We start from the raw sequence: 26552 nt of genomic DNA, 5'->3' as shown, positions 1-26552 counted from the left end.
CATCGAACAAGGAAGTTGGTACGTGTATGGTCCAACAACATCGATAAGGAGCGTACTGATATTGGTATCAGTGATACGATTGCGTAACAAAAGTACGTATGAGCCTAAATGTGTAAATTTATACGAATGTCAGGTCACTTATCTATAAATAACTTCGGCTATTATACGGTTACGCAACAATACAAGATTGGGGCTGATGCAGTGTCCTATTAAAATAACTTTTTAGTGTATATTTTTATTGTAAATTATTCGCATAACTTTTAACAAGGTGAAATAAATGTTTAACAAATACATATTCTGAGATTTCTGAGAAACAAATAGGTTACGTCTTTGGATAAAACCGATTTATGTTATCTAGATGTTTGTATTAAATTATAACTATCAATCTTTTGAAAGTAGGCACATTATAATACAGTTCTGCGTTCGAACTACATTCTGGCTTCATTTAATTTTGTGCAACGTTGAATAATAAATAAGATGAAATGTCGCAACTAATGTGGAGATGGAGAATATCTTTCTCTACGAAATGGAATCTTATTATAGATATAATTAAGATATACTTTTCCCTAAAGAAGAGCATATTATGCGTTAATTGTTGCGTCTACTTGCAAGCTTATGAGAACGTCGTTAGCTTATGAAGAAATTAAGGTTAACAGGGCCAAATGCAAGAAATTTGACGTTAATTTTGTCCGCTAAAATAAAAACATTAAAATGTGAACACATAAAATTATGTTTTCAGGTTTTAGTTCTCTCCATTTCTCTTTCAGGTTTTAGTATGGGTGTCCCAACATCCGTACAGACCTTACAGTTCTTTTTCTAGCAATTTTCTTGTGCACTTGAGTGTCTAAAAAGGGATACTACATAAATACATATAACGTAGGTAAAGCGATAGCTTAAACACGTATAGGTACATAAATCAGTTAGCAAATAAAGACAAGCAATATGAACCATGAGTTAAAGCTCACTGCCAACAACGCACATATGCGTTCACTAATATGCAGGTTTATGCCCGAGGCAATGAAAGTGTTAAAATGAATAAGCCGTGCAACGAAGCTTGCCCTACAAAATAGATGGCGCTAATACTCACAATACATATATGAAAACCGGGCGTGTCAGTTATGGACTATCAATTTGTGATCTTTTTAGCTTAAATTGCAGTTGGAAACTCGTTATTTTATTGATGTTACGTTCAATACTACATCCATAACTCTGACGGAGTGAGAATGGGATGGGTATCTGATATTTCCTAAGAGATTATTTACGACACGCACCGGTATTCTGTCAGTCTCAGAAATCGTTAGATGTTAGGACGTTACTCGTCATTATTTTTTGATTTGACACAAATTTTACGACAAGTCTTTATTTTTTGGGGTTACCTTGCTCAGAATCGTCAACGATTTCGAATTCGAACTAGTCAATAAAAAACTATTCTTTGTACGATTAATTAAATAGTGCTTTCCGGGTTGTAAATTTTTGTTTGATTGGGCGTGACATTTTTCATAACTACAGTAGAGTTCAAAAACATATTTACAAGCCAACGTTCCAAAAATATATCGACTGTACAAAATATGTTCCATTTTTTTTATCCTAGCTAACGATTCTGATTAAGAAAATACCAAAATTTTACAGTACGGAAATCATATTCGTCAAACATAAAACGACTTCTGAGACGGACTGTGACATCGCTGAAGCTTGCAGATGTGCAAGTAGCGGAATGTTTCCAAAAAGTTGCGAAAGCTTTCCAAAATTGCAGAAAAAAGGCTTTCAATTCGATTATGGCAATGGAATATTTCGATCATCAATTCGTCATACAAAAGTTTTAGAAATTTGTCGATGTAAAAATTTCGCGATTTTCGAAACTCTCCGATGGCACATACTCAAGCTCGGCTTACCTGTTAACCGTGTTATGTCTCTGATCGTGGTCCGGGCCGAGTCCGCTGTCGTTGCTGTTCTCGCAGGGCTCCGGCGGCCGCGCGTGCGTGTGCGAGTAGTGCAGCCGCCCGAACTTGCCCAGGTGAGCCAGCTTGCCCGGGTGCACCTTGCCCGGGTGCACCATCTTGCCCGCGTGGGCCATCTTGCCCGGGAGCTGCCGCTTGTGCGGCGCGCGCATCACCTTCCTATGCACGCGGGCGCTCATTGTGGGTGACGATGACAATGGTGACATTGTCATTTTCATGCCTGCCGACAAACGAGAAGCGTGAGCGATGGCCTTTTATAAATTATAAGTAAGAATAGTTGAATCGGTTAGTTTCTTATTTATAAGTTGGTTAGATGTTACTGAAAACAATAATTTAGAAAATGCAGATATTGAGATCAACATGTTACTATATTAAGATCAGGGATGTTGCGAACATCCGCATCCGCATCCGCAACCGCGGAACTTCCGCATTATTTTCAACATCCGCATCTGCATCCGCATCCGCATAAAATCGATGCGGAGCTTATGCGGATGCAGATGTCGAACAAGTCGGTACAGGAACAATTTAGCGGCAGCGTAAGTGCTAGGTAATTTCGTCATTACACTCATTACCTATAACAAAATCGTCTAGATCCAGAAAAGTCGGCCAAGTTACTGTTTATTAAATATAACGCACCTATATTCTTGCTCAAATACTAAACATTTCGTTTTTTTTTCATAAAAAAATACTGTAAAAGTAGTTTTCTCCGAGAGGTGGGGCGTGCGGGATGAAGGCGAAATCAAAGGCGTTTTTACGATGGCAGGAGTCTATTCCAGTCGGCGCTAATTACAACTACACTGATAATGACTAAACTAACGTATCTCCTAAGGCCGAACAGCGTCCAAATAGTACAACTGCCGAGCACTAAGGAAACGCGGGATACTCTAATTAGGTTTTACTACTAATAGTCAAGATGGCCCACTAAGGTCCTAATGGTACGCAGAGTGTTCGCAGTCTCGACTCCTAACTAATTCTCAACAATTACAAAATTAGGTGCATCGGGTCCTTATTCTAGGAAAAATCTTAACACCGCCATGTAGGATGGCTATGCGCACTGTACAGTGACATCTAGTGAGTGATTTGGCAACCAGTTAAGTTGTACAAACATGCGCATTGTTTTTATATGTTAAACTATTTGGATACATTCGCTATATTTTTAGGAACATGTTACATGATGTTCTGTTTTTTACAGGTTTCAGAAACGAAATATCATAGGCCTACTAACACCATCTCTGTGTGTATAGGTGAACTATATATGTGTGAGTTGCCAAGATTACATTAATCTATATCTATACATTTGCTACGTTTTAGTAAAAATACAAGTGTTACGGAATGCGTGTAGTCGTAATTTTAAGTCTCCAGGTACACTGGGTTTAAGATCAAACATTGGGTATTAGTAACGCCATCTTTTGAAGGCACAGTGAACTATGGTTTACATAGGAACTGAAGGCTAACTAATTTACAGTAATCTTAGTTTGCACATTCGTTATGTGTACTCAAAAAATCTAGGCAACACTTAACACAGGTTACGCAAGGTTTTGGATTTTTAAAACTACGGGAAAGATAAAATATCGCTAATGTTTACGTCGAAATCGAGGACTACTAGCGCCATCTAGTAAGAGATCATATGAGCTAAACATAGCGTATTAATGTATTTGGGAAAGTTCGCGTTACAGTCTCCCCCTCTGGAACTGCAGACGACCCGGCGCGGTGACAGGAAAGTCTTCGTTGCGTTGAGGCCGTTGGGCGGACGTCCACGTCCACTCGTGATTGCTGGTTCAGGGGTAATCTTTTGGGGAACCCTCCCCCTCTTCGGTAAGACTGCACGTACGTTTCCGAATTTGTGTGGCTGCTGCTACTCCGGTAGGGCTTAGTTCCTACGTAGCGTACATAAGCCGTTATCGTGTGAGGCACCACTTCAGTGAGTGTGGGCAGCGTGGGACCAGGTATCCCACAACCATAGCACGCGAAGGTGGGCTGCGACAGTGAAGGTGCTCTTGTTTCCGTTGCAGTAGGGGTAGTGGCTGTGGCTGGTGGCAGCGCTTCAGCTTTCACTGTTCCTCGGGTTGCTGCACGGTGCTGCTGCTTCCTTCTTGCGGCACACATCCTCCTTGTGGCGTAACGCTTGACAGTCGCTGCCGTCATCATAGCTCCTGACAACTGGATCTGACTATCTGTCGTATATACATCCATGTCTCTTGTGACGTCACGGCACGGCCTCGAGTTGGGCGCCAGATGTAAAAGTAGTTTTCTCCGAGAGGTGGGGCGTGCGGGATGAAGGCGAAATCAAAGGCGTTTTTACGATGGCAGGAGTCTATTCCAGTCGGCGCTAATTACAACTACACTGATAATGACTAAACTAACGTATCTCCTAAGGCCGAACAGCGTCCAAATAGTACAACTGCCGAGCACTAAGGAAACGCGGGATACTCTAATTAGGTTTTACTACTAATAGTCAAGATGGCCCACTAAGGTCCTAATGGTACGCAGAGTGTTCGCAGTCTCGACTCCTAACTAATTCTCAACAATTACAAAATTAGGTGCATCGGGTCCTTATTCTAGGAAAAATCTTAACACCGCCATGTAGGATGGCTATGCGCACTGTACAGTGACATCTAGTGAGTGATTTGGCAACCAGTTAAGTTGTACAAACATGCGCATTGTTTTTATATGTTAAACTATTTGGATACATTCGCTATATTTTTAGGAACATGTTACATGATGTTCTGTTTTTTACAGGTTTCAGAAACGAAATATCATAGGCCTACTAACACCATCTCTGTGTGTATAGGTGAACTATATATGTGTGAGTTGCCAAGATTACATTAATCTATATCTATACATTTGCTACGTTTTAGTAAAAATACAAGTGTTACGGAATGCGTGTAGTCGTAATTTTAAGTCTCCAGGTACACTGGGTTTAAGATCAAACATTGGGTATTAGTAACGCCATCTTTTGAAGGCACAGTGAACTATGGTTTACATAGGAACTGAAGGCTAACTAATTTACAGTAATCTTAGTTTGCACATTCGTTATGTGTACTCAAAAAATCTAGGCAACACTTAACACAGGTTACGCAAGGTTTTGGATTTTTAAAACTACGGGAAAGATAAAATATCGCTAATGTTTACGTCGAAATCGAGGACTACTAGCGCCATCTAGTAAGAGATCATATGAGCTAAACATAGCGTATTAATGTATTTGGGAAAGTTCGCGTTACAATACTAAAAATGTAATATTTGACGTTTTCTATGTACCTAATCTTGACATCCGTATCCGCATCCGCATCCGCGGATGTGAGCTTTTAAATATCCGCATCCGCATCCGCATCCGCGTCCGCGGATGTCAAAAAATCTGCATCCGCAACATCTCTGATTAAGATCCTTAAAACTTTACCCTTTAGCGAGGTATTATAGCGAAGTGGAAATTAATAAATAATTTAAAAAAAAAGGCTTGCAACCTAGCTGCCCTCTACGATTAAATAAAATAGGTACATACTTAATTAAGCACATAGTAAGTATTAATTTAAAGTCATTTTTTTGTAACGAAAAAGTCACAAGCAGAGGTTCGCTACTGCTATACTGTAAACTGCTACTGATTCGAAAGAGTTACTACTCAATAAAAGATTTTTTAGATGATAATATTTTGACATGCATGCTCTCAAAATTTGTATGCCGTACCGTAAAATGGGGTGAGTAGGCGCAAAACTGACATTCAAACCTCGATAACATTTTATTTTTACATATGCAAACTGAATGGTGTATATAATAAGTGTTCCGGACATTTGTATTTTAGTTTTTATCTTATTTTGGGTAGTTCCATTTCATAACTTTGACGATAAAGAGGAAAACCCACCTCACCCCGTAGTGCCTCGTATTTGGGGTGAGAGGGCTTTTCATACAAAGGTGATTTTGGAAGAATGTTGGATCGATTTTTTTTTATTATGCGTATTACTATAGCTCCATTTTAAATTGGAATACATTATTTTTGTAGCAGTAGCCTTAAAATCCCTTCTCACCCCCCTCTCAAACCTTCTCTCCCCATTCATAACCCACCTCTCCCCGCGAAACCTACTCACCCCATTTTACGGTAAGGCGCCACATAGTGAAACTGACTGAACTGTAACACCCTATTAATACCTATGTTGGACAAATAAATAATTTTGTATTTTGTTCATTGCTAATAATAATCATACATGATATAGGGTGTTTTTGTTTATTTCCAGTGGTAAGATATTCAGTTGAGACGGTCTATTAAGGTAAGTAGTACATATTATTCTTTTAATCAAACGGTTCACTGTTGGCAGCATTATGTAAATATTGTACAATAAGTCGGTCCATTAACCGTCTGATATCAAGAAATTACTATCAGAATATGCCTCTGCCTCTAGGTAGTTGTTAGTACAAGCTACTTATTAATTTAACACCCCCGAGGTCGTCATCGCATTATAATTCAGACTGCTGTAGCGTGATTTCAGATAGCCATCTCAGTTTTATAGTCCGGGAGCTCGTTTACAGTCAGAGCGTCGTTATGTCGTAAAATGGCGCGACTAGGAACGCATAAACGGTGACTAACACGGTTTATATTGATTATGTTATCTTGACGACAGATCTGATAGTTTAGTAATCTGGATGTACACTTGAGTTGGCCATTTTTATTGCATCGGGACTATCGGGAGTCATGGTCATCTAAGACTATTAAACTGTAATGACGTATAACGAACCTATACCTATCCTAGAAATAGTAAAGTAACGTTAAGTACAGGTACAGGTCGATTCACGAAAGCTGGCCAGAATAAAATAAACGAAACGAAATATATCTGTCATTGTGTGAGTGACACACGTGTCGGTATACAGCTAATACACACATAGATATTTCCATTCACTCATTCATTCCATTCGTCCCAGCTTCCGTGAATCGACTGTACATCAGGACCTAAAAATCTTATGTCGGTTATTTTATTACAAAACTTGACTACGCCTCGTTTTGTAATGTCGACTCCCAATTAAAATAACCTTTATTAATACATTTAAGTATTACCTATAGGCATCTTCAATGTAAAAAAATTTACAGACCGAGTCAAGCTATATTTTCAGTAACTTTGTTTCTGTAAGTACCTACCTACATTAAAATCACATGCAACTCAACCATAAGTTCCCTTACTTCACTTGTTTACTTGCCTACAAAGAGTTTACCAGACAAGTATTCAATCTTATTGCTACGTAATAAGGAATACTTTACACTAGCACTACATGTATTTTACCGTCTGCCCTGTTGCTTCAAGCCGAACTATTTCAAACCCAGTGCAAGTTAGTCCAACTCTTACAAAAACTAGTATCTTAGTATTATACTATATACTACATTTAAAGGATTTTTTGAACTCTCGTACACATATCAGATATTTGAATGTCGCATCAATGCTGTAAGTGCTTGAATTGCATTGGGAACGCATTGGCTTGATAAGCACGGTTCGATGCACGCGCGACCCCGCTATCGGCTATCAGACATCCCTGCCTTTCCGTGGCTTACACTAGGTTTTTATCTACTAACTAGAGTAAGGGGGAGTCTTAATGCACTCGCTAATATCGTGTACTTTAACTGTTGGGAAGTTCTAACTAAGGTACCTTGCCTCTTGCCTATAGCAATGAGACAGTATATCTTTCAGATCTCATAAAAAGCTAGCCAAATAAGCTTCGGTTTACTGAACGCTACCTATGTAACGCTATGTCACTATAGGTAGGTACTTAATGTAATAGCTAGCCAGTATAAAACAGTTACGCGACATCGGCATTAGACAGTGACTCCCTAATCTCCCTATAACCTGCCTATTTCTGCTGCCATCAATATAAGTAAGAAAGGATAAAAACCAACATCACCAAAGACCAGACAAGAAAATTAAGTAAAGTCAGTACCTATAAAGATACACACAAACAGCAAATACTAAGTATTACAACCAACCAAATCACAGAACACTTAACAATTTCTCATGTTTTCGCAATAAGTCAACTTGACATAATAGTACTTCAGCACCATTGCTTATAAAACCGATTTCCCTTATGGATGTTATGATCTAACATCAGGTGCATCCACCTATGCTAATTCTCCATGCTAACAACAAGTTATATAACTCATGAATGATGCATGCCGCTTATCATTTGGTGAGGTCAAATCCACCGATGAGAGAGCTACTCTAAATACAGCCTTGGTCGAAAGTATTGCGCAGATGCGCACCCCTTATTTCGGAATAAGCCTATTTCTTCAATTCAACATGTGTGTTGTTTTCGAACAAGACTATGTAGTTTTTGGGCAGCTCACCGCGCAAGGTTGTCTGCGCGGTTGGAATAGTCTGCTCGACATGTCATTAATATCTACATATACTCATACATGACAATTATTGATAATAAAACTCGATCTCAAACGAATCTTCATGTTTTAATTACGGGCCCAAAGGTGTCACACCCAGCCTTCGAAAACTATGTCTTCAGATATCGAAACAACCGAAAACGATTTCGAACCTACAGGTCAAATTTATCGTTGCATCTCTCAAGAAAGGTGATCAGCTGATCAGGCAAAATGTATGAACTCGCAATAGCAAAATTAGAACGTAAGGATTTGAACGAAGTAAGCGACATATTGTTAAAGCCACCTGAAACCAACAAGTACGAAACTTTAAAAAACCGATTGACTGCCGTCTACGAGGAGTCTAAAGAACGTAGGTAGTCACCAACGACATTTGTCCGAAATGGAGCTGTGACAAGTTGACAACTGATAAACCATCTCACTTGCGTCGAATGAACACCCTCGCCGGCAGCAATGTATCCGAAACAACTCTCCGCATCCTGTGGTCCAATCATCTGCCTTTGTCCGTTCGATCCGTCGTCGCCACGACCCACGACCAATACTAGTATGATCTAAACGATATAGAGCACTGGTGGCAGATAGAGTTCTAGAACGGACACGTAAAGAAATATCCTCAATTTCAGCACAGCCGTCTACATCTACTGTCAGTTGAGCCCCTCCACCGCAGAAAGCGCTAGAAGACAACCTGGACTATCTTGGTAGTGAAGTCGCCGAGATCAAGATTCAACAGAAACAGTACCGCCGTAATTTACTTCAGCTCCGCAATTAAACCGTCCCATTTCCATATAATCCGCATTTAACTGTCTGTATTCTCGCACGCAGCAATTTTCAAAACCTCTAACATACCTCGAGTCAAAGTGGCTTTTGTTTTTATCGACCTTTTGCAGAATCAGCGTATAAATGCACCCATCCCTTGCAATTTCAAAGATAGTGCCTGCGTTAGCTGAGGCGGAAACTAGCTAGGTATGGATTCCGTGGCCAACCGACGTCACTTTTAATGCAGCGAACTACAGCTTAACACCCACATTCATGTTGGACTTAGTTTTCAATTTAAAACGTTCATTTAGATGGAAGTTTATTATCCCAGCTAAGCCAATAATCGGCGCTGGTGATGCTAAACACTAACCTCGTCGGTCCTCTCAGTACTTCATCGGCTGGATACCGGTATTTACCCACTAATCTCACAATTATTAAGCGCCACTTGCACCGTTCACTAACCCGGGTTTAGCCCGTCAAACTGTTAACTCAGTATCAAATTGTACTGGCAAGTAACCATGGTAACTCCAGGTTTAACCTATTAACCCCGGGTTAGTGAACGGTGCAAGTGGCCCTAAGGAGCTGGACGATTGTAACAGGATTTTCCTTCCCTCAATCAAGGGAAGCGAGAGCTCTAGTCTGTACGGGATGGTAATGGTGGACATCCGAAGATGAACTGTTTAGCTTTTAAATATTTTATTGTAAGAGCATTTCTTGGTGTGTATTACTGAGCGGCATCGTCTTTTAGACTAAGCTCGTTTAATAAAGATAAAAAAAACTCACAATTATAGACAAACATACACTAAAGTATCTAGTAGCGTCAGTGATCTATAGCAACCGCAGTCGCAGGCGCAGCGTGGCCGGCCACGTGATTTGAAAGAGCCCCGTTTCGGGCACATTAGGAAACTAGTTCACACCGGTAAGTTGGTGCCACCGCGTTTATATCGTTTAGTTGGTAAAGGTAAACCGGACATCTTACTCTTCCTTATTGCTTATCCTATAACTTTAGGGCCGATTTTATTTTTTGTAGTATAGTTTTATTCTTTACATTTGGATAAAATTTAGTTTGTAGAGCTTCTCATTCTGTGCGGAATAAATTCAAAACTTGTCCCGATTAAATGTATGTAATTATCGGTTGAGTTGCGAAATCTTACGTTTTCGTAACTCGTACTTAAAAGAGTAGCATTGCAGTCGTAAGGCAAGCGATATTCAGGGGAAAATCTTTACATATTCAATATTCATCGACAGTCATAACTGCGAGCAGGCATATACATACATTTCCTGCATACAAGCCAAAACCTGTAAGAGACGGGCGCGCCCAATTAGAACTATGCATTTTCCAAATAAAAACTGAATGAGACAAAATGAGGGTTTTTAACACACTGTTGGGCGTACCGGACCGCGATCTTACCGGTCAGCATATATCTCTTTCCCGCTCTCACTTATAGCTGACTCCTTAACGGACGTATGGCGGAGCACCTTCCACTGGATAGAACAGGCCGCGGACCAGACCAGGTACGCCCGTCTGTTACAGCTTTAAGAGAGATTGGTTAATCCTCATCAATATGCAAATCCCTCTAATCTAAGTATCAAAACATTTGAACATATTTATGTGATAGCTAATGAGTATAGAATGAACATGTAATTCCCAGATATTATAAGAAACGTATAATAGGTACAAGTACCTTATGGGTACCTTATATGAGTTTTTATTGTTTCCCAAATAGTTTTAAGCCATAATGTATTGTTTGCCCGCATTTTCGTTAGTCATAATTCATTTGGTTCAGAAACGCGTCACTTTTCAGGATTAATGGCATATAACAAACCTAACCTATCTATAGGATAACCTAATGAAAATCCTGAAATGTTCACGGCTTCAGTTTTATGACTAATGATAATATGACAAACAATACATTATGACTTAAAATTTTATGGGAAACAACGGGACCCCACTTTATATATACCTAAAGTCAAATTATTAGTTACAGGGAAATAACATGAATATAATTTTGCAAAAAAACTTTAATCTGTTTGATGTAAGCAATTGATTCGAATGATTCGAAACAATTAAGCGTCGTGTTCTGTCAATAAAAGAATCATGCTTCCCATTCGGTAAACACATTGAACAATATTATTGTGAAAACTTGTTTGTAATCCATTCATACGAGATAAGGGTACAGCGGCACATAACAACCCACTTGTTTATTTATTGGTGATAACTCCTCTTCCTGATAACTCTGATATAACGGGGCTGAAGCTTCAAAAACATTAACACTTCATTTTACATTAGAATAACACTTAGATACTTTAAACTCCCACCTATAACTTTAAAGTAACTCGTATTTTTTAAATTAACTCGTTTGTCGGTGTGAAAGTTATTTATTATGGATAAAGCATTTAGTTTATTAATAGCCTACAGGTACCTTATCCGATTTTTCGGGAAAACTTATTTTGATGAAGGAAAAAAGTCAATGAAAGTTCATTCATTTCATTCGTTTCGTCTGTCAGTGACCGATGCGAAGACAGTAGCAACACTAGCAACTAGCCACACATCCTGTCGCATCAAAACACGGCGAGTGAATATTGACCTCAATAGCGCCACGAATATGATAACAAATGTTTCGAAAGCGCATGAGGAAAACTTTAATTTTATTGTAAGTATTTCACTTCTAGTAGGCCTTAAACAAACTGAAGAAAAAGTAGTTCAAAATTGTAATATTTATTATATAAATCTTTATTTATTAGCGCTTCGTGAATGTAACTAACTACCTACTTATTAGGTACGTGACGAAGTGCAAAAAGACCTTAGCGAACTCGGCGCCGTCGATTGGACAGAAACGGCTTTGGACAGATTAGCATGGAGGTCTTTCGTGGACTTTTTCTAAAATAAATATCGAAAACCTGGTTCTTTCAAATCTGGACATTCTTGGGCTCATTCTACTCAGAATCGACAGCACTCTCCACCCTTCCATTAAAAAAAGATGTCCCAAATTGTCCATTCCATTACGTCACGTTTTATTATGAGAAAAATTATCACTTGTATGGACGTGACGTAGTGGAATGTACAATTTTCATACAAATTTTTGTGACATTTTTTTATCATCAGGATTGAATATACTAGTGATTCTGAGTTGAAAGAACCCAAAAACACCAGGATCCGTGAGAATCGGGTTTTCTAAATTTATTTTAGAAAACGCCCTGCCCTAGTAGCACGGTCGCATTTTTATCATTTATCACCATGCCTGTCACGTTCTAACAAGTAGGTAAGTGCGAAAGTGACGGGCATAGTGATAGTGGATAAAAATGGATCCGTGCTGAGCCCGCTGGTGTCGGAGGCCAAGATCCACTTCGGGTCGTTGGGCCACAGCAATAAGTTCTAGGTGCGAGAACACCTTTTATTTAATCGTATTTTTTCGCGTGTCGCGTGTGCCATAAGTAAAAAACAGCTTAATAAGTACCTACGGAGACGAATCGTGTTCAAGTAATATTTCCGATAATGTGCAGTCTTGTATGTCTCATGCGGGTTAGGTTGTTTATTATGAAGAATAGTTGATATATTATATATGAAAGGACGATTGAATTGGTTAAATTCTGCTTCTGCCGTTTTACGATTAAGCACATGTCAAGTGTGACGTTCGTCAAGGCGATCGGTGTCCCATGATGGCTTTCATAAGTTAGGTTGTGAATGAAGCATTTGGACAGGGCCTGATAGATTAACATCAAAAAATTTCAAAGTGCCCCATGAAGAGCTTACAATTCCCTAAAAAAAGAATACCACACAACTGTGTTCAATTAAAATATAGAGCACATTTTAAAAATTTAAGGAAAACCGAGTACACAAAGGTTCTAATCTGTGTTAATCTCTCAAAGGCATGTTTACAAATTGCCATTCTTTTTAACCGCCTTCAAAAAAAAAAGCGTCCAAGTGCGAGTCGGACTCGCCCATGAAGGGTTCCGTATTTAGGGGATTTATGACGTATAAAAAGAAAAACTACTTACTAGATCTCGTTCAAACCAATTTTCGGTGGAAGTTTGCATGGTAATGGACATCATATGTTTAATTTTATCATTCTCTTATTTTAGAAGTTATAGGGGGGGGGCACACATTTTACCACTTTGGAAGTGTCTCTCGCGTAAACTATTCAGTTTAGACAAAAATGATATTAGAAACCTCAATATAGATACCCCACACGTATGGGTTTAATGAAAAAAAAAAAAATTTTGAATTTCAGTTCTAAGTATGGGCCATGCCATGGGAAACCCCCAAAATGTATTGTTTTTTTTTTCTATTTTTGTGTGAAAATCTTAATGCGGTTCACAGAATACATCTAAGTACCAAGTTTCAACAGTATAGTTCTTATAGTTTCGGAAAAAAGTGGCTGTGACATACGGACGGACAGACAGACAGACAGACATGACGAATCGATAAGGGTTCCGTTTTTTGCCATTTGGCTACGGAACCCTAAAAAGGAGGTTCTCAGTTTGTTTAGATACAAGAAACTAGATTCGTCATTCGTTGAGACAAACAAACAACTTTAACATATATAAATTTTAATCTAAATGTTAATTTCCCAAGAATAAGTACTGTATACTTGTTAGTTAGCGTGGGTCAAATCTTGGAAGCTAAATTTGACCAGTGGGTCAAGCTACGGCTGCAGTGAAGATGGTAAACGTTATGATTCGCGAAGGATTGTGGAAAGGAATCCCGGCAATTACCTCTGGGCTATGGAAGTTGGGAGTTACTGCAAACATATCTTATGGCTTTTCTACACGATGGCCCAGCGCTGGACCAGCAAGATTGCTATGCGATGGTTGAGAGCATGCACTATGGAATGGGCCACGTGTAGATGCGTACGCACCATCGCTGGCCCACTGCCTTTGATGTGCGGACGAAAAACCGACACCGTGGCGATCCCGCCGCGCCATAAGCCATCCGACACCACTACCCTCTCTACACGCTGGCCCATCTTAATGGGATAGTATGATGGCCCATCGTGTTAAGTAGAGGACCCATTAACTAGCTCCCAAGACATAAATGTGACCTTTCTGTCAGTCTCGAGCTTGACGAAGTGCAAGCTGTAGGCCGATAAGTATTAATCCGCCCGTATCGTTCGTTCTGCGTTATCGCTGCGTTCTCCGTGACACAGTTCTATGTTTACGTAACTAGTAGGTTTGGGCTGTTTACCTTTGCTCTATTGCTTATCACTCACGATTGAGGTTTATATTGGCTCTAACTTTAAATTTAAGGGTTCCATCTTTTTGTTATGACAATGTATAGTTTTCTACTGCTAGTAAGTAAAATAATACAAAATGCTTAATTAGTAAAAGTATCTATATTAAGGGATGTATATTTTATCACACACCTCATCAATAAGAATAAATGTGAAGAACTTGGGGAAAAGCTACCACATAATGCGAAAGGGAACTGAGAACCTAAAAACGTTGAGAGTGCGAACACTATGAAGGCGACCGTAGATACACATCTCCTACCAGAAGGATAGATCAATTAAATAACTCGTCTTGCTCAAAATTTAACTCTGTTCTACGGAATGCTACGGACAGAAGTCGATGAAGACGTACAGTCGCCATCAGATATCTGAGCGGTCAAGGTGCTCACAAGTATCTGAAGACGCCTCTATTGTCAAGGCGCCAAAGTGCGTGTTTAGATTTATTGAGCACCTCTGCCGCTCCGATATATCTGATGGCGACTGCACCATACATGCAAAGTGTAATATGATCCGGTGATGACCACGATCCTCGGTCATGAGGGAACGACCGAATAATTATGGATTTTTTAGTGATCCAAAATAAATGATTTTTTTTTATAAAAAAAAAACCTTATGATACACTGAGAAACCCATTCAATGGGTTTGGCAACTATCAAAAGTTTGTTTAAATGGCGCCATCATAGCATATCAAGAGGGCACAGACACTCACTCTTTTTTTTGGGCAGTCGTGTAAAAATACAAAAATTTGACACAATTCTAGGGATTGACAGGGGGCAAGCTATGCTGGCGCCATCTGCTAAATACTTCGATCGACCAACCCCATGGCCAGTATTCCAAATCTATAAATGTGAGTTAATACTTAATATATGTGTTCAAAACGCGAAAGTTTTAAATATAGTATTCCAAGTGTTCAAACTGATGTGGTATTGTTGATCTTATTTGTGCTTGGGCAGAGACATTGTATTAATATTAAACAAGTAGAAGGCAAAATATAGTAAATCATAGAGTAACTCATACTACAAGTTTGATACCCAAAAACCCAGTCGGTGGGGTAGAGTCAATAGTCGCGGTGTGACTTTCGTCGTGGATAGGGTTTGCACGACGGATCCGAAATGTATGGGAAGATCCGCGGATCCGGATCCAGATCCGGATTATTTCATACATTCCGGATCCGGGTTGTAAAACCTAGTCGTGGATTACAACGAGCTTGAAGAATTAATTTCTCAATTCCTGCATTTGAAATAACGTGTGTTGGCAGAGAACGACACTAATAGTCAACGGCTGTAATAACACTAGATATAAAGCATATAGTAGGTAGTCTAATATCCGGCTACTCGGCGATAGACTAACGACTCTTGTGTAATCAAATCGATAGCCACGAGTTCGCCGCGTGGTTAGATGACGCTCCGAGACGCATGTCGTTTACCATCACATATTTCTTACATTTCTTAATTACTTTACTACGGTCTGAAGTCTGAACTATGAGTACAATGATAGTATATATGGAACTGTCACCATAAACCTTAAATCACTATGAAAATTTGATGTTTACTTTAGATTTGGTGGCACTGCACACTCTGTCAGAGTCGGGTCAAAGTTAGTTAGGCTTAGAAGGTCTCTTAAGGATTGGATAGGTGCCTAGGTTTCTGAAATTATATCCTTTAGATTGAATAGGATCCAGCAGCTCTTCTAAATCAGGCAATATTGTATTAATACTAAATCAGTTCTCGAAAACGATTTTGTCAGGGCTATTTGCACGATGGTTTTCCTAACTTTTCACACAGTCGCAGTCGCAAGCAAAGCACCCACGCAATTTTCAACTTCCGCCATTGTCAGTAAACTAGATGTTTAACATAGTAATATGATCAAGTTCCTGTTGTGACAATACAACATGCTCAAACAGCAGGTGCGTCGTTGACCCACAACGATTACGAAGTGATTTGGGCCTCACAGATAGAAGACACATTAAAATTGTATTAAATGCGATAGCGGCCATCTTGTGGCCACTGACACTTTCCGCTCGCTGCAGTGCGGCGTTACAAGTTACAACTTTACAATTGATCTTATTTTGATGTCACTCGCAGTACATTTTGGTCGTACCTATCTAATAATCTATCTACGAGTATCTATCTATCTATCTAATACCTTTAAACGAGTAATTGTTGTATATTTATTAAAATATTTATTTATTTATATATATATATATATATATATATATATTTCGGGGATCTCGGAAACGGCTCTAACGATTTCGAATTCGATGATATTTGCTATATGGGGGTTTTGAGGGGTGAAAAATCAATCTAGCTAGGTCTTATCTGTGGGAAAACGCTCATTTTTGAGTTTTATATGTTTTCCGAGCAAAGCTCGGTCTCCCAGATATTTAGTTATTTATTGGAGCTAGCAAGATGTCTACGAGCCATGTAAAAAAAGTTCTATGCCAATGCAAGAGTCAGTACCTACTTTCAGTTCAATTTTATTCACTATAAAGTAACATCAGCATATAATATATAGCTGGTCAACCAAATCTTGTCAGTAAAAAAAGGCGCGAAATTCAAATTTTCTATGGGACGATATCCCTTCGCGCCTACATTTTTCAAATTTGCCGCTTTTTTCTACTGTCAAGATCTGGTTGACCAAGTATAATAAATATTTTATTAAGTCAACTACCCGTACACCGCGAATTTTATTTTTACTATTCAATATATTAATTAGTGAATTAACCGGTAAGCATATTATAAAGTATGTGTGCAAAATTTGCACACATTTGTTAAATCGATCATTGACATGTGCAGTAGCTCGAATATGCCAACAATATCTTAACAAAACTTTTTAAAATACGGTTTGCATTTAATAGGTATATATTTACCGTAGTGCCGTAACCAAGATATAACTAACAAAAAAACTTAACAATTAATATACACGTGTTCAAGGTAATTATGTGAAAATGTGAAGAAAATCCACCCTGTATATGTGAGCCGGAAGCTCACATATACAGGGTGGATTTTCTTTTTGGGTCAGTGAGGGCAGCTACCAAATCCCGTGCTGCTACGAGAAAACGGTCTTAGAAGACCTTCCCTCGATTTCAAATTAATGAAGATTGGCTTTTACAGATTTTGAAAAAAACATACAGGGTGGGAGAAAAACGTCATTTTTGACAAACTTTTTTTTTGATGCCAATCGATCCCTTTCCTATTCAGGATCAAAAGCTTGTATGGAACCAAAAAAAAATTTCCGGCTAGAAAAGCCACAAATCGAGGAAAACTTTTCCCATACAATTTGTATGAAAATGAAAACTTTTATTTTTCACATGCTATTTTTGTATGCCAATCGATTCCATTCCTATCCAGTATCAATAGTTTCCTAGGGGTCAACTTTCGATAATGTACTAAAAAGCCACAAATTAATAAAAACTTTTGCATACATTTACTATGGAGAAAACGTGAAATTTTATTCACAATTTTCTATCTCGCCCATCAGTCTTACAGCAAAGTCTTCATACAGTATTATGATCCTTAAATGTAACAGGACTGATTGGGCAGATAGAAAAATTCGAATTAAATTTCACGTTTTCTCCATAGTAAATGTATGCAAAAGTTTTTATTAATTTGTGGCTTTTTAGTACATTATCGAAAGTTGACCCCTAGGAAACTATTGATACTGGATAGGAATGGAATCGATTGGCATACAAAAATAGCATGTGAAAAATAAAAGTTTTCATTTTCATACAAATTGTATGGGAAAAGTTTTCCTCGATTTGTGGCTTTTCTAGCCGGAAAATTTTTTTTAGTTCCATACAAGCTTTTGATCCTGAATAGGAATGGGATCGATTGGCATCAAAAAAAAAGTTTGTCAAAAATGACGTTTTTCTCCCACCCTGTATGTTTTTTTCAAAATCTGTAAAAGCCAATCTTCATTAATTTGAAATCGAGGGAAGGTCTTCTAAGACCGTTTTCTCGTAGCAGCACGGGGTCTGGTAGCTGCCCTCACTGACCCAAAAAGAAAATCCACCCTGTATATTACATTTTATGTATAATAAACAAAACAACTATAACCGGCCAACTTAATTTGCAAAGCGATTCAATTATAATTAACTACATATTAACTGTGCTTTTTACTAACGACCCAAAGAACATCATGTTAAGGAGATGATTTTTTGTTTTTCGCGGTGACCCTGCAGGCCCTGCAGCCCTGCAGTGAGCAGTGTATTATTTTGTGCAATTTTTTGTAAACCTGTAATTTTGTTGTAAAGTCCAGCAGGCCTATTATGGATGGCTTTATCCACGTGATAAAATGTCCGTCACTTTTTAACAGAGCGCGATTGAAAGTGACGGATACCGTTTTATCACGCTGTCACTTAGACAAAAACGACCATCATTATCCGTACAGGGGTTTGCAACTCGCGCGAGCGGCATGCAAGTTTTTAGACTAGAGTCTTTAGACCTAGAAGTCTAGCTCTTCAAGACATCCAAACAATGAGCACTTGGAGAATTTAGATCAGTCAAATCACTCTTGTCTTGTGTTGTGGCTCTTTCACATTCCTAAACTGATTCTACTGGATCTTATATTAAAATGTTTGCCGAACCCTGATCTAGACAACGGCACAATTTACGACAAAGTAATTTCGTCAACCACAATAAATCCAACTCATTGTAGGTACCTACAACTTCATTCAGTAGATAGTTGCCAAGCACCTAAACGTAAAATTATAAAACTGGCCAAGCGCGAGTCGGACTTGCGCACGGAGGGTTCCGCACCATCACACACACATTTCAAGCTAAAGCTAAGACAACACCTTGTTCATCTGCTCCGTTGTTTTTAATTGTAAAATAATGTAAATAAGTGACTTTTTAATCATTCTACCAATAAAATCTGTAGTGTGTGTAGTGACCTACTCAATACTTTTTACCCAGCACAAAACGGACAAGTAATCAGTGAGTAAATACAATAAATCTAAAACAAATTACTCGTCTGGCCCGCAAGTAGTCAGCCGAGTACCCGTTTTATTCGAGTCAAAATCTTGTGCGCTTTACCTGAAAGCGCTTGCAGCGCTGCACACCAAATAGAAAAAACGACTCGACATAATGCCGTATATCTGTGGTGGGTGTAATGAAGAAATAAAACGACTGCGCGTTGCGTGTCCCAAATGTAAAAATAGCTTTCATCAATCGTGTGTAGGTTACAAAGGACCTCTAACTCTACCGGCGAACAAAATTTCTGCAGATTGGCTCTGCCCTGATTGCACCATAAAAATTCCGCGCGTGGGTGACAACTCCAGCACGCCGGCACGAGGGCCGGCGCCTGATACTAACACTACCAACCCGCCGACGAGCGAGGCGAGTTCAGAAACGTGCATTGACTCTGAGACCGAGAACGAGGACCCGTCTGGGACCCCGGGGGCGCGTAATACCGTCTATCTGGATGATAAGGTTACCAGTGCAATCCGCCTTGAAATAAGAAACGCTCTTAAGACTGAAGTTTCCATATTAATCAGAGGCATCCTGAAAACTGAACTAGCACCGATTCGACAGGACTTGCAAGAACTAAAGCAATCAGTGGAGTTCAACAGCAATAGGCACGACGAGTTTGAAAAATCTCTGAATTCGCTAGACGTGAAAGTTAAAGCAATTGACTCTTCTGTCAACCAAATTCAGCCGACAATACAGAGCCTGGAGGATCGCGTTAACGACCTTGAACAGCAGCTACGCGAATCGAATTTGGAGTTTCACGGAATAACCGAGTACAATAGTGAAAAACTGAGCAACGTGATTCTAAAGGTAGCTGAAACAGTTTCTTATCAGCTTTCGGAATCAGACATTGTTCATTGCACTCGTGTGGCAAAGCTAAACCGGGAGAGCAAGCAGCCGCGTACAGTGATTTTAAAACTGAAGAATCGACTAAGCCGCGACGAGTTTTACTCGGCTGTTACCAGGTATAACAAGGCCCACCCGTCTGACAAGCTAAACACGTCCCATCTCGGACTGGCTGGGGAGAGGTCACCAGTATTCGTGTCCGAGCATCTGTCGCCATCAAATAAGAGGCTGCACGCAGCTACTCGCATTAAATGTAGAGAGGCCCAATATAAATTTGTGTGGGTACGGAACGCTAGAATTTACGTCAGGAAAAACGAATCATCGCCGCCAATAATTATTAAAAATCTGTCAAATTTGGACTCGCTTTAAATTTAAATTTAGATTTATTTTGTAGATATTAGGTAAATTTGATTTATATATTACCGCTAATTAAGTAAGGTGGCTCTATCTCTGTACTATCAGAACGTACGTGGACTTAGGACGAAATGTTTGGATTTATTTAACTCTGTTTTAATAAATAACTATGATGTAATATGTCTAACTGAGACGTGGCTAGATGAATCTATTAACTCTATTGAGTTATTTGATGATAGATATATGGTATACCGTCGAGACCGTTGTGCTAGTTTTAAAAATTACTTCTCGAAGGGGCATGGTGGTGGCGTCCTGGTAGCAGTATCCACTAAATTTTCTTCTGAGCATAAACAACATTGGCAGTCATCAATAGAAGATCTGTGGGTTACAGTTAACCATAATGGTATGAAGCTCAATCTTTGTGTGGCTTATTTGCCATCTTACATCCCTCCTGACCTGTTTGAATGTTTTCTGAACAACTGTGAGAGAAACGTGATCGCTTCTCATAATAATTCCAAGACAATAGTGTTAGGTGACTTTAATTTACCGAATATAACATGGCAGAATGGCTCCTTTGATATCACTAATGTTCATTTAACAAATGATCCCAAGTGTTTGGCATTAAGTGATTTCATGGCTGCAACCGAACTGGTTCAAATTAATACTTTAAAAAATATGAATAATCGCATTCTTGATTTGGCTCTGGTTCACTCGGATATAAATATCAGTGTCAATCAAACAAACTCCTTAAGTCGCATTGATTCTCATCACCCGCCTTTTGAAATTGCAATTACAGTCTTAAAGCAACGTACACTTAAGGCAAATGCGTCATCGCCTCGTTACCTGTTTCGTAAAGCTGATTATACTAAATGCTTATTGGAGCTAACTAGAGTCGACTGGGATAGCCATTCAAATTTGAGCTCCGACAGTTTTCTACAGTTGCTTTATAATACTATATGGTTAACCATAGAAAATAATGTTCCTAAGGCTAGGACTCGAAATACTCGATATCCGGATTGGTTCACTAAAGATCTGGTGAAACTATTTAAAGAGAAAGATAAGCTACATCGGAAATACAAGAAATATAAAAATCCAAGAGACTATGACGCATTTTCTGTACTCAGACAACGAGCTAAGGAACAAGTCACTATCTGTTTTGATTCTTACATATCACGTATAGAAAATGAATTGAATAATAATATAAAAGCATTCTGGCGCTACACTAAATCAAAGAGGGCCACTAACCAGATTCCCCAACGTCTTGTGCATAATGAAACAGCTGCAGAGAATGGTGAAGACATTGCCAACTTATTCGCTAACTACTTTTCCTCTGTTTACACAACTTCTGATAATCCCACCTATGAACCTGATTTTCCGGAGAGTAATTATTGTTTGAACACAATTGCATTTACTGAGGGGGACGTTTTAAACAGGCTCAAATCTTTAAATCCGGATAAAGGTGCCGGGCCGGATGGCTTACCTGCTATATTTATAAGATCATGTGCTGAAGCGTTAGCAAAACCCTTGTACATTGTTTTCCGTAAATCGCTGGAGGAAGGCACGTTCCCCGATCTCTGGAAATTGACTAAAATTACTCCTATCCACAAAGGTGGGGATAAAAGCAAGGTGTCAAACTATCGCCCTATCAGCATACTAAACTGCTTCGCCAAGGTATTTGAAGGTGTCGTTTTCACTAAGGTTTATAATCACTTTGTCCATTTGCTTAGTCCGTGCCAACATGGGTTTGTAAAGAAGCGTTCAACGTCAACTAACCTTCTTTCCTATGTGCAGGAGTTGTGTTTGTCCTTTCAAGCAAAGAAGCAAGTCGATTCCATTTATACAGATTTTGCTAAGGCGTTCGACAGAGTGAACCATGCCATACTGTTGAAAAAACTGAATCATCTTGGAATCCATGGAAATTTACTGCGTTGGTTTGAGTCCTATCTCTATCGACGTTCCCAAATCGTTAGCATTTATGGTTATGACTCTATTCCATTTATGGCTGAATCAGGCGTGCCGCAGGGCTCTAATCTGGGCCCATTATTATTTGTTTTTTTCGTAAATGATCTTTTAAATAGGATTAAATCACAATGTCTTGCATACGCAGATGATATAAAAATCTTTAAAGTTATCAATACTGAAAATGATTGCCTCATTCTCCAGGAAGATATTGACCTAATATTTGATTGGTGCACCACTAACCTCATGTTTTTGAATATTGATAAATGTCAGTCAATTACATTCACTAAAAAAACCAACTGGATTGATCACGAGTATAATATTAATGGCAAGCGATTAGTAAGGGTTGCTTCCATTAGAGATCTCGGGGTAATATTGGATAGTGAATTGTCGTTCCGTTGTCACTATGAACATATGCTGTCGAAATGTAATCGCATGCTTGGTTTTATCAAGCGAACCGCTAAACCTTTCAAAGTGTCATACAGCCTAATTGTTCTATACTCCGCGTTAGTACGGACTACGCTCGAATACTGCTCGTCGGTTTGGCAACCAGTTTATAAGACACACTCTGATAGATTGGAATCAATACAGGCAAAGTTTCTACGATATCTTTCCACTAAAAATAAAACACGCCGAGCGCTTCCCGAATATACAGATAGACTTTCAGCATATAATTTAAAATCACTATCGTCCCGACGCGACGTCGTTGATCTAGTTACACTTCATAAAATTGTGCATGGTGGTCTCGACAGTAACCTCATGGATTATGTCTCCATTAGAGCCTACAATAAGAGAACACGGAATCGAGAATTGTTTGCCTTGCCTATGGTTCCTAATAACAATGTATCCAATAATGCGCCTATCTTTAGAATGTGTCGTTTATATAATCGTTTGGATATTGATTTAGATATTTTAGACATTTCTTTACCTAGGTTCAAAAATGTTTTGTTGTCCCAAAATTGTAAGTAAATACTTATTATTTTATCGTGTTAACTATTTATTGTACTATACTATATTCTTTTATTACCTTTAATAACAGAAGATTATCTTAGTCAAGACTTGTATTTAGCTTAATAATTATTCCATGATAATGTTGTGTACAATTATAATCGTAATGTAAGTAATGTATAAGTTGCTTATGTGAGAAATATGTTACAATGTTGTTTGCCTGCATTATGTTATTGTACCTATTTAAATAAAATAAAATAAAATAAAATAAAATCAACAAAAAATAGAGCAAAACAAGCAAAAAAACGGTCACCCATCCAAGTACTGACCCCGCCCGACGTTGCTTAACCTCGGTCAAAAATCACGTTTGTTGTATCTTAGCCCCACTTCAATCTTTATTTTATTCTGTTTTTAGTATTTGTTGTTATAGCGGCAACAGAAATACATCATCTGTGAAAATTTCAACTGTCTAGCTATCACGGTTCGTGAGATACAGTCTGGTGACCGACGGACGGACGGACGGACGGACGGACAGCGGAGTCTTAGTAATAGGGTCCCGTTTTTACCCTTTGGGTACGGAACCCTAAAAAACAAGTTCAATATAAAAGAGGCCTACCTGAAAATCGAGCTGAAACATGCCTCACAGTAGGATCGATGTGACAATAAAGCTTGTTTAACGTGAGTCTCATTAAATGAACGAGCGGCGATTGTTTAGATTTGTACGAGTGTGCCTCATAAACGTGTTGACGCGACTATTAGCGAGTAATTATTGTGTAGTTGGAATTTAGTTGTGGCCAATTTGATTTAGCTTGTTATTATGAGTCGGGAACTCAACAATTAAATTACAACTGTCAGATTTGCCTGTTTGGCACACACCACAATATGACTTACAAAAAAAACGACCAAGTGCGAGTCAGACTCGCGTTCCAAGGGTTCCGTCCATTAAGTCCGACTCACGCTTGACCGCACATTTCTAATACGTTTTCGTGTCTTCTATATGTAAAGAATGTATTTTGTGTATTTTTTTCAAAATTTTTGACCCAGTAGTTTCGGAGATAAAGGGGGGAAGGGGGGGGGGGGGGGGGGTCGGATAGACAGACAAACAGACGCACGAGTGATCCTATAAGGGTTCCTTTTTTTTCCTTTTGAGGTACGGAACCCTAAAAATAGGCATAATATAATTTCAAGCCAAGGGAGGGAGTGCTGCAGGGTCAAACGGGACTTCTCTGCAATTGCTCAGAACTCATGTGCTCAGTTTAGCTACAGTTTTTTTCTAAAATTAAGCTAATTCACCGCCATTCATTCTCTAATCTGTAAATATTCCGAAAATAACCGCGACATACGCAAACCTAAGATAACGTTAGTATCATAGCATTCATAGCGAAATAAAGCGTTTTGTAAAAGAGCGTATGGCACTAAATTTTCAAAGGTATTTAAAACTTTTCTGATCTGCATACAGGACCAACACGTTACGTAGTTAATGCATGTCAAGAAGCTTTCGAACCAAACTCTTATTTTAAAGAGAATAAAGTAGACTTTCGTTAAGTTCAGTCACCTTCTTGGGTTAATTATGTCTATGTTTGCGTAGAACCGATTCTTGTCCGGTTGAAACTGGATCTGGCGCCTTGGGCGTTTTACATTAATATTTATGTTTTTATGACAATATACACATAACAGTTCATCGACAAAATCACAACATTCGTTGTTAAGACAATAAAATAGCTGATGTTATTTTTCACAGTTAAGCTGCGCGTCAGATATATTAGACCCAAGCATAATACTATACTCTATATATATGCAAGTTGTAATATAACAGAAATCATCAATCAGCCTTTGGATTGGAGCAGCCCACCGGGTGAATTTTCACGTGATGCATCTGGGGCCCGTTTCTCAAAAGCTTGTAACTTGTAATACAAGCGGATGTCATTTTTTAACAGCTTTTGTTAGAAAGGGACTTCCACTTGTATTACAAGTTACAAGCTTTTGAGAAACGGGCGCCTGATCCCTTTTTCTCTTTCTTATCTTTATTGGAGGACCCATCTTTAGTCCCCTGGACTTTTATATCACAAAGATATACATAACGTTAGATACAAGAAATAAAGATACTAAACGTGGCCGTGGTAGACGTTCTGCTACTTGGCTGATTAAGGTGAAAATGACCTGAAAAACACTAAATATATTGAAGCAGAAACTGCAAAAAATCGTCGCGTGTGGAGAAAGAGGAGAAGAGGACAAGGAGAGCCGATCAGTCGACCCCTGATAATGGGAAAAAGCTTATGTGGAAGAAGAACACATAGTTTGCCAAAGGATTGTCTCATTTCAACCATAGACAGAGCGAATCATACTATCTTTGTCTTTAATGTCTTACACTAGTACTAGCACCCAAAAGAACAGGCTGAGTATAGTTTTTAGGGTTCCGTAGCCAAATGGCAAAAAACGGAACCCTTATAGATTCGTCATGTCTGTCTGTCTGTCTGTCTGTCTGTCCGTCTGTCTGTCCGTCCGTATGTCACAGCCACTTTTCTCCGAAACTATAAGAAACCGAAACAGAAACTGTTGAAACTTGGTAAGTAGATGTATTCTGTGAACCGCATTAAGATTTTTACACAAAAATAGAAAAAAAACAATAATTTTTTGGGGTTCCCCATACTTCGAACTGAAACTCGAAAAATTTTTTTTCATCAAACCCATACGTGTGGGGTATCTATGGATAGGTCTTCAAAAATTATATTGAGGTTTCTAATATCATTTTTTTCTAAACTGAATAGTTTGCGCGAGAGACACTTCCAAAGTGGTAAAATGTGTGTCCCCCCCCCCCCCCCTGTAACTTCTAAAATAAGAGAATGATAAAACTAAAAAAAATATACGATGTACATTACCATGTAAACTTCCACCGAAAATTGGTTTGAACGAGATCTAGTAAGTAGTTTTTTTTTAATACGTCATAAATCGCCTAAATACGGAACCCTTCATGGGCGAGTCCGACTCGCACTTGGCCACTTTTTTGTTCTTATTTACTGACAAATTTGGTTTGACCAACTATTTGAAATAAAAGATCAAAATACATCAATAGTGGACGGACCCTGCCTTGTGAATCTCAATGCACCTTTTCTTTAATGCTTCATAAAATGCATGGAAATCTAGCCCTACTGCAAGACAGCGTGTCGAGATGGCG

The 26552-nt window shown here is 38.8% G+C and overlaps 2 protein-coding genes across 2 annotated transcripts in view; one reads left to right on the top strand and one right to left on the bottom strand.

Annotated features, from left to right (window-relative positions):
• Nucleotides 1–26552, top strand: part of LOC134648378 (dedicator of cytokinesis protein 7) — a 258518-nt gene that overhangs the window by 90249 nt on the left and 141717 nt on the right. The window lies entirely within an intron of this gene.
• LOC134648382 (nuclear factor of activated T-cells 5) overlaps nucleotides 1–26552 on the bottom strand; it is a 104650-nt gene that overhangs the window by 28602 nt on the left and 49496 nt on the right. Inside the window, exon 2 of the mRNA XM_063502911.1 lies at nucleotides 1893–2178. Within this exon, the coding sequence (XP_063358981.1) occupies nucleotides 1893–2178 (286 nt within the window). The remainder of the gene's footprint in view (nucleotides 1–1892; nucleotides 2179–26552) is intronic.

Source organism: Cydia amplana, chromosome 5 (assembly GCF_948474715.1).
Source record: "Cydia amplana chromosome 5, ilCydAmpl1.1, whole genome shotgun sequence".
Classification (NCBI taxonomy): domain Eukaryota; kingdom Metazoa; phylum Arthropoda; class Insecta; order Lepidoptera; family Tortricidae; genus Cydia; species Cydia amplana.
This window is presented reverse-complemented; position numbering and strand designations above follow the sequence as displayed.